The sequence below is a fragment of the Hakea prostrata genome, chromosome 8 (genome assembly GCF_041222555.1).
Source record: "Hakea prostrata isolate BN-2017 chromosome 8, UWA_Hpros_2, whole genome shotgun sequence".
Lineage (NCBI taxonomy): Eukaryota > Viridiplantae > Streptophyta > Magnoliopsida > Proteales > Proteaceae > Hakea > Hakea prostrata.
In genome coordinates this window covers 53,079,821-53,095,828 of record NC_142607.1, presented here as the reverse complement: position 1 = coordinate 53,095,828, position 16,008 = coordinate 53,079,821, and the positions used below count along the sequence as shown (strand labels likewise).

The 16,008-nt window shown below is 40.7% G+C and overlaps 1 protein-coding gene across 4 annotated transcripts in view; it reads right to left on the bottom strand.

Annotated features, from left to right (window-relative positions):
- LOC149008591 (uncharacterized) overlaps positions 1-16,008 on the bottom strand; it is a 153,649-nt gene that overhangs the window by 85,939 nt on the left and 51,702 nt on the right. For 3 of the 4 annotated variants that reach the window (XM_089165298.1, XM_089165296.1, XM_089165297.1), the window contains 8 exons: positions 10,616-10,705; positions 10,141-10,492; positions 9,914-10,027; positions 3,683-3,778; positions 3,500-3,567; positions 645-765; positions 346-567; positions 12-239 (listed from right to left, as the gene is read on the bottom strand). In XM_089165298.1, the coding sequence (XP_089021424.1) occupies positions 12-239; positions 346-567; positions 645-765; positions 3,500-3,567; positions 3,683-3,778; positions 9,914-10,027; positions 10,141-10,492; positions 10,616-10,705 (1,291 nt within the window). Of the gene's footprint in view, positions 1-11; positions 240-345; positions 568-644; positions 766-3,499; positions 3,573-3,682; positions 3,779-9,913; positions 10,028-10,140; positions 10,493-10,615; positions 10,706-16,008 lie in introns of those variants that run through there. The other variant, XM_089165299.1, reaches the window with a different exon arrangement.

Below are 16,008 nucleotides of genomic sequence, written 5' to 3'. Positions count from 1 at the left end.
AGGAAACATACCCTCCAAACCAAAATTCTAGCCTCAGTAGCAAGATCTGCAAGATTCCAAGGTGCAAGACCAATCTGGAGATTTTCACTGGTACCCTGACCACTTTTTTCCATTATACTATATATTATATTCAATAACTCCAGGATTCGGCAATATCTAGCTGGTGAAAAGTGAATGCCAAGATTGGGCACTTGAATGAAAACCCGTGTTGAAGGGTAACTTGGATGAGGTACTTTAATCTTCATTAACAGGAATGCAAGTCTGTTGTCAACAGAGATGTAGAAAAACAGATACCAAAGTCGAACAAATAAATTATTACACCTACGAGCATAAAAAGCAAGTTACCTGATCAACAATCACTGCCATCCCACACCTATCCACAAGAGGAAGAAAATTATAATCATCCTCAGATGTAGGTGCTCTGGAAGATTGACGAACAAATTTGGACGTGACCAGGGTGCAAATCCCAGGGTCTGAATCACAATCCATGAAAAATGCAGCAATGTCTCGTCCAGATATACAAAAACGGGAATAGAGGCCCTGCCTCTGTTCATCATACTGACCATCCTGCAGTAATCTTATTTTCTCAGAAAAGCCAACGCAGCATAAAGGTAAGCTTCAAGATCCAAAACTAGTATACTTACTTTCGTATGCACAGTGAAATGACCGAAATCCAGAAGAAAATGACCATCGCATTCTAAGGATGAATGTTTTCTCAAGGGGATTCGAACTTTTGGAGCATCAAAATCAATATCAAGTGCAAATCTGAAAGAGCAGGAGTAAGAAAATCAACAGGAACCAAAACAAACTTTAATTCCAAGAGTATGGATAAGAGGTTTATGATTTTCTAGACCATGATCCAGGCTTCTGAAATGTTTGGAAATTACATTGCTCTAGCTCAGATTTTCAAATACATAACAAATGACTGCAAATCAAGAAACTTTGACTTACCTATTCCACTATAAGATTAGTCTAAAGAAAAGTATAAAAAACAGTAGTGCCAAAGGCTTTCGCACAAGCAGAGATGGTATGTCTAAATAAGTGGGTATCTAAATTTGCAACAGTGCAAGGGCCCTAACAGGCTAACATCGACTAAAGGCTATTAGCAACAATTGCACTAATTTCGCTCAACGTTTGGAGTTCCTGGGACGAAAGAACCAGAGTTTTCAGAAAGAAAAAAATTACAAGAGCCAACCCCTAAACTGTTCAGGACATCAGTAGTGGTGTGTCAGTGTTATCAACATGCTAAGCCAGTAGAGTACAAAGAAATAAGTGTACAATAAGAAACTGCACAGATGAGTGGATAATGGCATAGCAGTCTGTTATGCAGATGGTATGAAAACTGACAATCAGTGCAGTCGCAGATGACTTCAGTATTATGACAAGTGACAGTGACAGTGACAGTGGCAGTCAGTGAGATGGCTAGAGTGTTGGTATGCCACTGTCGGGATAGCCAGAGAGTCAGCCAATCAGTGAGACGGTAAGAGTATGGTATGAAAACTGACAATCAGTAGAGTTGCAGATGACTTCTGTATTATGACAAGTGAGTGACAGTGACAGTGCCAGTGGCAGTCAGTGAGATGGCTAGAGTATTGGTATGTCACTGTTGGGATAGCTAGAGAGAAAGCCAGTAGCTGAGTTAGAATAGTCAGGTTTGCATCCATAGTTGTCAAAGCGCTAGGCAACCCCAAGGCATTGGAGAGAGCTAAATAACCAAGGTCGCAACCAACAATGAAGTATAGTGGTCAAGGTGTCGCCCAGGCTCTTTGGTGATGCCTAGTTGTCCACGTGCCACCTTGACACCAAGTCAATGCCATATGCCTTGGTGTCACCCTGATCCAACCCCCCCCCCCCCAACCCTCCCAAAAAAACACAGCCTTTTCTTGCCTAGACACAGTCAGACATTGAAAACTATGCAAAGGAACCATTCCCCAAAAAGGAGGGGGGAAAAAAGGGCACCAGGACATCTATGCAGCAATAAGGCTACACCTTAAAAACTATGCAACTTGCATCATCATGAGTTGACACCTAAGTTATTCATGGTAGCCAACACACTAACCAATGTGTATGGCATGATGAAATTGCAGTTGCAAGTCCTTCAGGCATACGGTGATGTTGATTGTCGGTGAAGAGACAGAGGATGCTTTGGCTGAAATGAGCAGATTTCAGTTTCATGTTGGAGTAGCAAATTAATTGAACTATATCTACTATTGGTCTAACCATAAATTGGTAATGATCAGATTTAAAGGAATTTAAGTCAGCTTGTTAGCGACTTAGCGGCAACTGGAATCATGCTTAACTGATATGAGAGTTAGAAGTATCGCTCAATCTTTAAACATGATTGCCGATACTTGAGCTTCAGGAAGCTGTTTCTGCACTTAGCAATTCAATCTTGTTTTTGGAATCTGTGCACCTGAATTAAAGGAAAATGTGATAGTTGTCACCATTCATGAAGAATGAGGAAAGATCAATGTAAATCACCTTTCAGATGAGAGATATATGTGGTCATCTGAATGAACATTGGTGGATGCGAGCATAAGGCAATGAGTCAACAGACTGAGTACCACTCCAATTGCTTTTGTATCAAAAGAACCAGAGAGCACTGTCAGTTGTCAAATGTCTGAAAGAGCAAAGTGTTCTATGGTGGTGAAAGCCCAAGCACAAAGGAAGACGAGAGCAGCATCTTGGGGTTTCAGATAGATGACCTGCCTAGGTTGCCCTTGTGTTCAGTTGCCTCAAGTATGTGGATTGTCTTCCTCTTAGCAAAAAGATATGCAAGAGAAATCAATCATGGAAAGGAAAGGTCCTCTGGACTGGATGCTTGAACTCATCAAGCCTGTTCCAAACGGTATTCAAGTTTTCTGGTCAAATTGCTTCTTCTTTCCCAAGATGGGCTGATAATTCTTTTAAAGTTGTCAGTTGTATGAAAAAATGGCAAATTGGCAGTCAAACTCAAATGGCACTTGGAAGCGACTACAGAGAGCCACATGCTGGGTTGCTGTATTTGGTAAGATACCTCAGAAGCTAAAAATCAAAGCTTATTCAAAACGGACCCATAATACCCATACCCCTTCCACGTTAATTATTGGAGTAAAAAACAGGAATTATGTTCACATCTGGTGCCATTTGCAATGAGCTGGACAACTTGGAAGGAGGTGGAGAAAACCACACTTTCAAAAGGCATACGTCCATCAATCAGAAAGTACCTATAAACCTGCAAACAGCCTAACACAATGCTCTTTCTTGGCTTCGCTCTTGTATAAGTTCAACAGGAATAGTTTTGAAGCATCCTCTTGATAATCTTTATGCATGGTTGATGCACAGTGACTCAATAGTAAAATGATATCATTAGACACTAGGTTGCCTTTTTGTACATTTTTTTTTTCCTTCATTGAAAAATACATAAATAAGCTATCAATTTAGTAAGATTCAAATACTGGAATCGCAGATAAATAAATAAGTATGATAAAAGAGAGCCAGAAAATTAGTCAAAGTGAACCTGCTTTGTTCTTCAAGAACCATTTGGAACTGCTCTTGAGCTTTACGTGTCACTTTTTCTAGTTTTATCTGTTCTTCACAAAAGTTTCCATCAAAATAATATGTTACAAGATTCCCAACAAGTCTTCAACTGTAATGAATCAGGCAGAGAGCTTTTCTTCTAATCAAATATTAAATTCCTCACCTGCAAAGCAGTTGCAGTCTCCAAAGCAACAGTTGGGCTAACTGCACTACTCCTGTTCAGAAACTCTAAGAACCGTTCACAACTTTCAACCAAAACCTGTAAAGTTTATAAGGGAAAAAAATAAAGATACCTCATAGCAATATCCTAAAGACTAGTGGAAAAAATTAACTAAACTAAATCTTCCACGACTACTGGGCAGGGCATATGGCATATCAAAACATGAAGGACAAACAAAAATAAGATTCTCAAGGGTCGAAGGCTCTTTCCCTCAGAATGTTCTCTAGAAGCCTCACATCTCATAGGATGGAAATTGTCCACATTCAAGAAATTTTGCAATTCACTTGTCAATGATTGGGCTGACGTTATTTTCAATAGGCAAACATGACTATGGAGAATCCCTTGGAATCCCTCTGCCCCCTTAAGGATCATGGAAGTTGAACCTCAATGGGTTCTATTAAAAGGAATTTGAATCCTTCAGGTGTGAGAGGATTCATCAGCTCAAGCTCTTTCAGTCTGCTTGGAGATGGAGACTCAAGGCATGCTCAAATGACCAGGGTTTCTCAAAGGAAACATTAATTTAAATGGTATTCTACTACTTCTGTAGCATACTCGACTCTGTTAAAGACAGTCCTACGGGGTAAAGCAAGGAAGCTTAAGACTATAGCTTCTCAAGTAAACCACTCATTCCATTAAAAGCAAATGAATGCAAATGACTTCAGCAGGTTTGCTTATAAAAGGGGTGTTAATCCAACAAACTATTTGGGAAATCAATTCCCTCTGTAGTTGTCAGGGGTTGCAGTGCTAGGGTCGTATTTCTTTTTTCCTTGTTTCCCTTCGTGTTTTGGTGTTGTTGTGATGCAGGTCCAACACCCAATTCAGTGTGTGTGTGTGTGTGAACATGGATTTTATGAGTTGAGTACAAAATTAGTTTATTTAATTAGTCAGCCAACAACCGCAACGCCTGAGGCGGAGAGGCTCGTCTGGTAGTCTCTCCGCCTCCCGACTGTTTCCATCTCTGCTTCTTCTCTCCCTCTCTGTCTATTTCTCCATCTCCCGGTGCCTCCCGACTCTGCATCTTTTTTCCCTCTCTGTCTCTTTCCCGGCCGCCTCCACCTTCCATCTCCCATCTCTGCTTCTCCCCTCCACCTCACCTTCCCCGCTTCTCACCCAACCGTCTCTGCCTCTCCCACCTGCGGTTCTGTTTCTTCTCCCATCTCAGCCTCTCTTCTTCTGTTTCTTCTCCCATCTTCTCACTTTCCATCTCCGCCTCGCCTCTCCGCTTCCATCTCTCCTAGATTTTCCTCTGTCTATTTCCTGTCGAGGAACACCAGATCTGGTGTTTTTCTTTCCCGTCTCCATTTCCCTCTTCCCCATCTCAACTTCAATAACCAGATCTAGGGTTTCCCCTTAGATCTTTTTTTTTTTCTGGTTGCTGGTTGCGATACTTTTTTTTCTTTTTTTTTATTTTTTTACATAACAGCTCCTTTGATTGCAACGGCTCTTTGGTGCACACCGCATAACAACTCCAAGTCTGGGTACAAGTTTTTCTGCGTCAAGCTTGACTGATACGCCTATACGGCATCGCTGGATGGGAGGTCTGAACCTTATCCACACTTTCGCTGCTACCATCGCTATAAATGTAGGAGTTTTGGGTCCGCCCTTGAGGCGTGTAATTTGTCCCCCTATGTGGGTGTTATGTCCGCCCTTGAGGCGTGTAATTTGTCCCCCTATGAGGGTGTTTTGTCCGCCCTTAAGGCGTGTAGTATGTCCCCCTTTGAGGGTGGTGGTGCTTTTTTGGTGTTCTTGTTCTAAGGGTTTTGTGGACGTGATCCACTTTGGGCTTGACCCAACCCTTACCCTGGCTGACCCTATCTATTGCATGTACGACAGTTTGGTCATTTGCCGCTCCTTGGTTCGGTTTGAACCTTGTGTACTCATGCAGGTGTGTTTGTACTTTTTTTAATTATCTAAATGAAGTGTTGTTTACCAAAAAAAAAAAATTAGTCTACTTTAGTTGCAGAGGCCATGTGACTACTTAAAAGAGACATGACTCAATAAGAAGTTAGAACTAGTTAGCTCAGTTTAAGTGAAGGATAGATAGGTATATCTATATTTTAATTAGCTATTAGGTATTCTGATGTGAACCAAATTCTAGGGTTTAGTTTGTTTGGATATTGCCCTAGAATTGGGCTCACTCTAGGATCCTCTCTCTTAGAAACCAGCAGTCTTCTAGGGCTGTAGGTATCTTTGCTTGAAGGATTTTGAAGAATATAGGGTTTGCAAGGGTTAGAGATAGGCCTAGAAGGATTTGGCCAGGCTTAGGGTTAAGGAATTTAGGTTATAGGCTCAATACTATGCTGTGATTGTAGTTTCAGTAGGTTTATGGGTTTTAGGAATTGGTTGAGAGGTATTAGGGTTTGGCTGCTGCTGTTATGAAGTTTCAGAACTAGATTTTGAAGTTAGGACTTAGGAGATAGGGTACAAGGGTTTTGGAAAGGCTAGGAAAGGGGCTGTTGTGGTTGATTTATAATTTCAGGCCTAATCATAATAGGTTTGGGTTGGTTTGAAGCTTCCTATGTGGGTAGGACTCTTAGGGAAGTCAACTAGGGTTAGGGGGAGGTAGAGTAGGGGTGGGAGATGGTAATCCTAAAAGGGTTTGAAGTTTGGTTGGGGAGTTTGGATTTATCGGGTTTCTAGAGGTTGAAGATGAAGTGCAGGAAATTCTAAAACCTAATAAAAGTAGGACTAATGGAGGATCTAGGGGTTTGGATAGTGTGTGGGGAAGGGTACGATCCAACTAGAAGGGGAAGGGGGTGGATTGGGTTGGGTTGGGGATCTATGGGTTTTAAAAAGGGAGGGGGAAGGATTTCTGCCACAAGGAAGAGCAGAGGGCTGGGGATGCTTGCGTGGGCTAGGGAAGAGGGAGAACGGGGCTGGAAAGGGGGTGCAGGTGTGCTATTCTTACTTGGGAATGGGGGAAGGTTGCTGGAGTCGAAGGGCTGCTGCTGTGCCGCAGGCCTCCCCAAAGGAAACCCACGACTTCCTCTCTTACCTCGTAACTCGATTCTCAATTTTACTAATCAAATCAACTTGTTAATTACAGTGAATGGAGGCTATCAACTTGTTAATTACAGTGAATGGAGGCTTTGTTTATAGCCTTAAAAAGGAAACAAACCTGGAAACCAACTTGGTTTCTGACAAAATAGGAATTGAAGTGTTTTATTCTTCTATGTATTATTTAGAACTTTACAATCAATATATACACAGCTGCTATCTATGAAATAGGAAAGAATATCCTACCTAGAATAGAAGATTACAATAAATGAGAAATCTACCTAGAATAGAAGATTGCAATAAATGAGTAATCTACCTAGAATAGAAAAATACAATAAGAAAAATACCTGTACTAGAATATTACAATCTGATCTACTTAGATTAAAGATACTAATAAAATATTATGATATGATTCTAAGATTTTCCACAGTTTCAAACAACACTTATTTCTAAGTATGACTCTGACCTGACTAAAGACTCTAATCTAAAGAAGTACTCCATCATATCTTACCCTAGAAAGATCTAACTTGGAATCTAAGAGTAGATATGGAATCCTAGCAAGACATAGTCTAAAACTACCCACACAACCAAAGAGTTACACCCTAACAAGGAGACTTCAATAAATCACAAAATAATGACTCAAATAAGAAAATAAAAGTAGATCTAGGGTCCTAATAACAAGCTGGACCCAATAGGACCCTGACCTAGGACTCCACGAAACCTACTGAAATGACCAAAATGCCCCTGGTTCAATTTGGGGCCATCGGGTTCAGGATAGTAAGCATAGGCCCTATGCAACCCCAGGAAACAGTTTATAGCATATTGTCAACACCTACCAAGAACAGGAACAATAGATGGTGAAATTTCTGAATCTGCTTAAGATTGCTTCCCTGCTTGCCTTTTTCTCTGAAAGACAGTGTGATGCTTGGTGATTAAAGTTCAAATGCTAGTGTCCCTGGTGGTCCAAGGTCCAGCAGGAGCTTGGGTGCTAAGCATTAATGTCCTAGTTCCTTTCTGCGCTTCAAATTGATGCCTTGGGAAGTCTGTTTGGTAAGGAGATCCGACTCATCTTCTCCACTAAACCCTCCATTTTTTTTGTCAACAAAGTATCCTAGATTCCTAGGTGATCTAGGTCACAAGATATACCTCAAGTGGAAGACCAAGGCCCAGGGAAAACCCTAGGCTTGCTGCCTAGCAGCACAACACAAGGAGGCATAGGTAGTATGGTAATTCTGTCCAGATTACCATAGCCCCCAATTGAATCATCTATTAGGGACTTAATGGTCCAGTTAGTTATTTTAAATATTCAGTCCTAGTTAGTTTCTAAAGTTAAACCTGACTAGCTTCTAATGTTAGCACATATTAGTTTCTAATCCAGTTATTTGTTAAGAGTCCAATTAGGACTTCTAACTTTCCAATTCAGTTGGAGTCCAGGCTGGCCAAGGATTTAGTATTTGTAAAGCTACAACAGCCACCCCTTACATGTAATAGCTACTCAGCTACCCTTAACTTCTAGAAACTCACTTCTAGAACTTCAAAATCATATTAGTCCTTCCTTAGGGATAGGGTCTCCGTAGTCCCTCAAAGCCCCCATGTCAGTTGGATTATTAGAATGCTAGATCCTGACTCCACTAGATCCTGACTCTTTATTTAATTTTCAGAGTCAACAAGAAACCCTAATTCTAACCTAAATTCTGCCAATTTCCAAGATTGGGATCAACTTAGACCCTAGGCCTAACCCCATATTTGATACAAGTAAAAAACACATCCAACCAAACCCTGAATTAGGCCCCTTATCAGTCCGACAGTCCATCAAAACCCTGCCAGCTGGTTTTGTTTAAGATCTCAGAAGACCGGCTGCTAGTTGAAGTGGTTCAATCAAGGGGTTCATCATCAAGTCATGTCTGAAATTATAATTCCAATATGATTTCTAGTTACTGATCACAAGCACAGTAATATAGATTATTATTTTTCGTTCTAGCTTCTATTTTAGTCCTAGTTTAACTCTTAAGTATTATGTCAGCCACTGTGACTATAAATATAGAAGTAACAACTCAGTTGAGCCCATGATTTGGTAAGTGCTTAGCCTTGTGAGAGTTATTCAGACTCCATCCCCTTCATCAAATTCTTCAATCTACCTTAGCTGTTGTACTCGATTCCCTTTAAAACCTCCTCCTAATTTAGCCAAAGAATATGTACTAGTATTCAACCAGTGTTCAATATTAACCAATAATCAGTAAGTCGGTGAATTCCCAACCCCACTTCTTCTTCTTCTCATATTCCAGACATCAACCCCAAGTCTCCCCCCGATTTTTTTTGCCTTAAATTTCCAAATGCTAAACACTGTTCAGGCCATTGCGGCCACATACAAAATCCCAATTTTGAATCAAATTCTCACCTGCAACCTTGAAGTACGAGATCTAATTTGCAGCCTCATTCATCCATTAAAACCCAAGAAAAACCTAATGGGCAGTTCTAAAACCTAAGTACTGCCAAGACCTTCCCAGCAACTAGAAAGCTCCCATGTTTGAATCGGATAACGCTCTCAGGCATAGGAAAGCTTAATCCAAACCCCTGCTCCAAATTCTTATTGTAAACCTTATATTCCGCGAGATTCTTTTCAAAACCAAGTAACCAAATCCTCAAGTTTCTACTTCTTTAAATTCAACAATATTCCACCACCCATGGCACATTATACCTTCAATGGTAGACTCCCCTATATCCAAGGTTTAAAGTAACGGTATTGAATATTGTATCGGTCATGTGATTTTAAGAGAGGTATTGTCCCATATCGAGTATTGTATCATACTGGCCAATACATTTTGGTGCAATCCAATACGTGCCCGAGAGAAAGAGAGAGAGAGAGAGAGAGAGAGAGAGAGAGAGAGAGAGTTTAACCTAAAATATTGGTACCATATTGGTTGTATCCAATATCGATAACCTACACCTACCATCAAATCTGGGATCTATCAAATACACACCCTACTTTTAACCTAAAATCCATTTCTTGGCATAACGAACATTAAGAACATATCAGCCTTGAATACTACAGATGAAAACATCTAATCAATCGAAGGTTTTATTTTGGAATGTTTAATCTAGAAAGAGTTTAAATAGATGTAACCCAACAAATCATCCGTCACTAAGGTAAGAACATGTCAAGTTCAAGAAAAGCACCGTGACATGGCATGGAGCAATTGTTGCTGAAAGACTCCAGTCCACATTTTCTCCAACTGGCAACTGCACAAAACTTGCAGCTAAAGCATTCACCTTCTTCTCACTGCTAAAACTCTGTAATGTTGACCATCATCAAAGATCATTTAACATGTAGAAGAGCATGATGTCAGTGCACCAAAATAAGCAAAAAAAGATCAACCACCATTGTGTTTAACTAGGAAATCAACCTGTGCAAGTGAACCTTCAGGAGCAGATAAACCATAGAATCTCAATGACACATTACAATGGGTGCTTCGACCATAAATCTTCGTGCTAGCATGAAGTTCTTCAAATCTACCACAAATAATCTCTGTCTCATTGATATCAATAATCCTTGCAGCTGCTTGACTGACAGAAACATTTACTAGAAACCGAATGATATTCTGCAAATCCTTTCCTGAATGGGAGGCCAACTCCTCTTCTGGCTGGTAACTCAATAGTTTATTAATTGCCTGCCATTCTTCTTTAGTAAGTCTTTCCTCCATCAACTGTGATCCCTCTGGACAACTTGCACCAGAGGTATTTTCAGAATTGGTACCCCTGGGAGACACAATAACAAATTGAGCTTGTCTGAATTAATGGGTGACAACATCAACCAATAACTACTCAGCAATATAAAAGGTAATTGTAGTTAAGCAAACAGGGCACTGAATTTTAACTAACCAACCAAAAGAAAACCATCTTCTCTTCAATTGACTGCTTCGTTGTGCTGCTTTTGATCTTACAGATTCAACCTTAGCATGTGCAAGTAACCTAGGAAAGCATACAAAACTTGAATCATCAACATAATTACAGAACAGCTTACAAAACCTGTTGCAGCTGAGATTTGAGAAGACCCAAAAAAATTGGTTAATAAAAAAAATTCATCAGCAAAACCTTAGAAAGGGGAAGACAGGTTTCATCAATGGCAGAGAAAGGATTGGCAATGGAAGCATAGCTTAAGGATTCTCCAAATGTTAAAACTATGATAGGGGATGTAATCTTTGAACCAGACAATGTTAGACCAGGGAACCAGAGAGGTACGGTGTTTGACAAAATCCCGAGCTCAGGAAGAGTTAAAACCTCCTTCAGGGGATAGGTGCAAGTATGCTTGTCCTTGAGAAGTGGTCTGGCAGTGTGAGAGACACCAAACATGGTTGAGACCCAGGGGAAGGGGCCTACAACTTACAGAGGTGATTGAGGAGAAAGGGGCAGATTTAGGGATACCAGATGAAGAGAGCCAAACGAGTGCCAATGATTTTATAGAGGACCCCAAGGGGATGCCAGATACCCATCAAGAGAGATGTAGAAGCCCCATCCTTGATCACAAAAGAGGTGGTTGAGAGTGCTAAGCAATGAAGCAGAAGAAATTTGCACCAAACCCAACATTTGTCTGCAGGTTGGGGAACAGACCAAATGCAGTCATCCTAAAGAAAATAATAGCAGATATGATGTAGCCTCACTTGGTTCAGGCCAAAACCCAAGATCAATTAGGGAATCAGCAGTCAAATTAGGTTTCTAAAACCCTGCAGCCAGGATTCTCTTCTGCTTTGAGAGATCTAGGGTTTGTATGGTGGGTCAGCTAGAAGGTTAAAGGGTTGGAGACTTTGGGGTGCTTGAAACTTAAATCTAATCCTGGGTATTCCTAGTTTAGGGTTTTAGATAACTAGGACTTCAATTTATTTCTGGAGGAGGTTCAGGGCTGATACTTGGGTCAAATGCTAGAGAACGTGAGGGGATGATGATCCTAGAAAGGGAGGGATTATGTAGTGGGGATTCGGCGAGCTAGAAATTAGGGCTTTGGGGGAAGAAGACGGGATGCTGCAAACAAGCAGAGAGGGAGAAAAGGTAGGGCGAAATGCTGGTTAGAGGTGGGGAAGGGTAGGGATGAGCACTTACTGATTTTAGGAGGTTGAAGATGACAAAATTCTGAAGAAAACACCAAAAAAATGCTGCCGCAGGACCTTCCTGTGCTGGGGATTTCTGGAACCCTGGCCAAAACCTCAACTTCTACTGTAACTCTCCCTGCAATTTTTTTATACGGTAAAACTGTTTTGGCTACAAGAATAGACTATGTATTTCTAGCCTTTATTAGACAACCCCTACTAGCATTCAACTTTGAAATAGAAACAAAAAGGGACTTCTATCTTAAATAGGACTCTTACTTATCTCGACCTAGACTAACTTAAATAAGAAAATAAAAGTAGGACTAGACTCCTAATAAGATTCCAAATTTAACTAGACCTAACTGGGCTTGACTATGTGATGTGAATCCAATTTTAGAGTCAGGTTTTCTAGAATTATTTCTCTAAAATTAGGGGTTTGCCCAGAATCTTCCAGCAAATAAGCCTAAAATATTACGCAAAGGTTGGATTTTTGTGGATCTTTAATGAATCTATGGAAGATCCTAGAGACAATTTAGGTTTGACATGGATTGTTTACAAGCTTCCAGGGATGGATTCAGATATCCAAAATTAATATGGGATGAAAAAGGACCAATCTGAAATTATAAAAGGAAAGTTCAGTTAACAAAATCTAAATTGGTTGGGATCAATTGGGAAGAAGGGTGAAATTAGGGCTTTACCAAAACCCTATGGGATGGTTTTGGGATATGCAGAATCACCAAAGGGTTGAAAGAAAATAAAAAGCATCGATTAATGGGAAGGGTTTGGGTAACCATGGGCTTGATCTCTGAAGGAAGGAATAGTTCTTGTAAGTCCCGGGGCAATTTCTCAAACCTTTTCTTTTGTCTTTCTTTCTTTCTTTCTTTCTTCTTCCTTTTCTTTCTATTCTTTTCTTTCTATTCTTTTCTTCTTTATTTCTTCTCTGTTTTTTCCCTGTTTTGCCACAAATCAGAGTAGAGAACCAGAGGGGGCCGAGAGGGTTAGAGAGGGAGGAGGGGTGCCATAAGGTAGTGGAGATTGTGGGGGAGGGATAGGGATAGCAGGAGGGGTTAGGGGTGTTGTGCAGGCTTGGGGAAGCTGCTGCCAAGGTGAGGCAGCAAGGGGAAGGGGAATGTCAGTGATGGTGAGGGAGAGAGGACAAAGGGGGTGGAGTCTGTTTACTTGGAAACTTGCTGGAATTTCTGGGAAAAGACAAAGTACTGTAAGAAGAGTGGTAGACAGAATGTTGTTGCCGATCTTTGAAGAAGAAAGTTAAATTTAATCCACTGTAGCCCCCTCAACTCAAATATTCTACTTCAAATAATCAGACTTGAAGATTACAAAGAAAGAATAGGCTTACTTATAACCTACTAAAAGACTCCAAAACTAAGGGGGATTCATTTATAGATTAGGATCCCCTTACAATTAATCTCAACCATCCAAATAAATAATTAAAGATCTAATGGAATCTCCTTGAAAATAGTTTCCCCCTAAGACTCATATCACTCAACTACTAAAGGAATTCTTCTTGTAAATAAAGACTGATAAGAATCTATCCTAACAGAAGATTCCCAGGGACTCAAAAACTCCACTTTGACTCAAACTAGACTCCTCACTGATGAAGACTCTTCTGAAATTTAAAAAGAAAATTGTGAAAATTAAAATTAGTAACTAATTAGGGCTGGGATTGACCACTTTGGAGTGGCCATGGGGCCCACTCTAAGGCTTCAGCCAGGGGCTGAATTCTGGCTCACATCATTATGATTGCCCAAGTTTACAAAATTGCCCCTATGTTGGGCCAAATCTTCCTATACTGCTGAGCAGGGCTGCAAGGTGCTAGGCAGCAACCCTACGTCTACTTTCAGTCCTTATGGGTCTTCCTAGGATGGTTGTAGGTCCTACATCAAGACCCAATTAAACCAGATAGAATCATGTTTTGTGCAACCCAACTAATTGGATGGAGGAATATGGCAGATATTTTTCCCTTTCCAAAGGAATGAGCAGAAGAAATTTGTGTGACCCAATCGACTCCTTGCAGTGAGGAAGTGTCTAGATGTCTAATTGTGTAATTGGTCTGCAACTAATGGTCCCATCACCGGGGGGTTCCCTGGCAGTTCTAATTCAAGCTGCCTTCAAATCTAAGGAAGATCTATTTCAAATTACTTAATTATACAGATGTTTTTCATCACAGTGGATAATGAAACAAGCTGCTGCTAAGGATATCGCAAAAGTAAGTTATTGACAATCCCAAACCTTAAGCTTCCCTTCCATGTTTTCAATTTTTGGGGAACACAACCTCAAATCTAAGCTTCCATTTTTTCTTTTTTCGGATGAATTACGCTTCCCTTTGTCACTTATGATTTTTGGAAACCAACCTTAATAAATGCACCAGCAGTCTAATTTCACTATCAATTTTCATCCAAAGTCAATTCACAACCCCTACACCAAATTCCTATGCCAGCCCATTCAACTATCAAAAACCCAAAATTTCTCATTCCTTCCTTAAGTCCCTAATTTCATAATTTCTGAATTACCCTCCATCCAGCCAACAAAACCTTCCATATTTGGACCACAATACCCCCTCATCCAATCCAAGTTTTGCAACCAGAACCCATCCAACCTTTGAAATCCAAGAGCTAATCATGCCAGTTTTTGACAAGAAGACCCGAACTTCAAATCTCCCAATCCTATCACCATCTTTAGTCCACATATGTATCAGATAACCCCCCATCTAACTAGGAATTGATCCCAAGATTGCAAAGATTCCTATTTATACCTGGAAACTGAACCTTAATTTGCTGAAAATTCAAATACAGCATTTAAACCATTTCCACGAAGCCCAAACCTTCACTGTAAGCTTCCTCATCAATCACTAAACCATACATTTCCAAACCCTCAAGTGGACCCCACACCCTCATCTAACCTACTCAAGCACAGCTGCTTCATACAAGATCCTGGTTTCTGGCCGATCCCTTTCAATCTAGGGCTACATCAGTTTGGGCCAATATGTGAAAGAGGCAATGGGCCTGGGAAGAGGGGTTGAGAAATGGCAGAGGGTCGCACAAGCTTTTGGTGGGCTTAAGGTAGAGAGAGCAAGCATTAAGTGAGGACCACGAAGGGTTAGGGTTGGCCTGGGTTAGTTAAGGGAAGGGATTGATTAAGGTTAGGGACTTAGGGTAAAGTATTGACTTGGACGAAGTGAACCAATGGGTTTTAGGGCCGGGAATTAGAAAGAATTCAGAGTTAGAAGGGTGAAAGAGGAATAGAGAAGGGGTACGAAGAACATGAGGAAGGGGATGGTGACTGAAGTTCAATGCACATATAATGCACGTTGATCGGTAAGGGGTGGGTGACAATTGGTGGTGTCAAGATGCAGAACAAGTAGACGTGGTGCAGCTGTCGAGAGAGAAGCTTCTTCTGCTAGGGCAATGCAAAGTCCAAGAAGACAAAGAACCAAGAGCCTATGGTCCATGATTGTTTGGAGACTGGCGGGTCCAGCTCTAGTGACCAGGAAGATAGCAACCATCAGATCGACAGGAAGGCTGATGGTTGTAAAATCAGTTGTGTCAAGGATGAAGACTACACCAAAGGAGAAGACTGCAAATGCAGCAGGAATTAGCTTGCAAGAAGGGATACAATATGACGTAGCGTCAAATGAATGAGGGTCAGTTCTTCCAAGAACTTTTAAGAGAATCAACTCATATATATTGGAAATGTTTGATCTCAAGGGAAAAGGCTTGAGTTTCAAAGGGATCAAGGATTACTTAGCTCATGGGAGGAATATAAATTTATCTAAAGTGACACTAGATGGAGTGCTAGTAAGGGCTTCTTTTGATGAAGGACTAAGCGAGGTTTACCAGATGAAGGACTAAGCGAGGTTTACCAAAGCATGATTTCAGCTGGTGACCAAATATCTTGCAATGGATGCAATTTGACGAAGCCAATCTTACTTAATGGGTTGCTCAAAGCTAAATCCATCATCTTCAACAATGGTGATGGACAAGAGGGGGGTAAGGAATCAACAGATGTCGAGACAGATCACAACGAAGATGAGGCAGTTCATTTTTTTGGCATGCATGTCAAGATATTGAGAAAATTTGACAACTAAGCTAATGCCACAATGGAACAAAGTTAAGCATGAGGTCCCATGAGATCTCGCTTCTTTAAGAACTTGAGACAAGATCCGATGCAAGT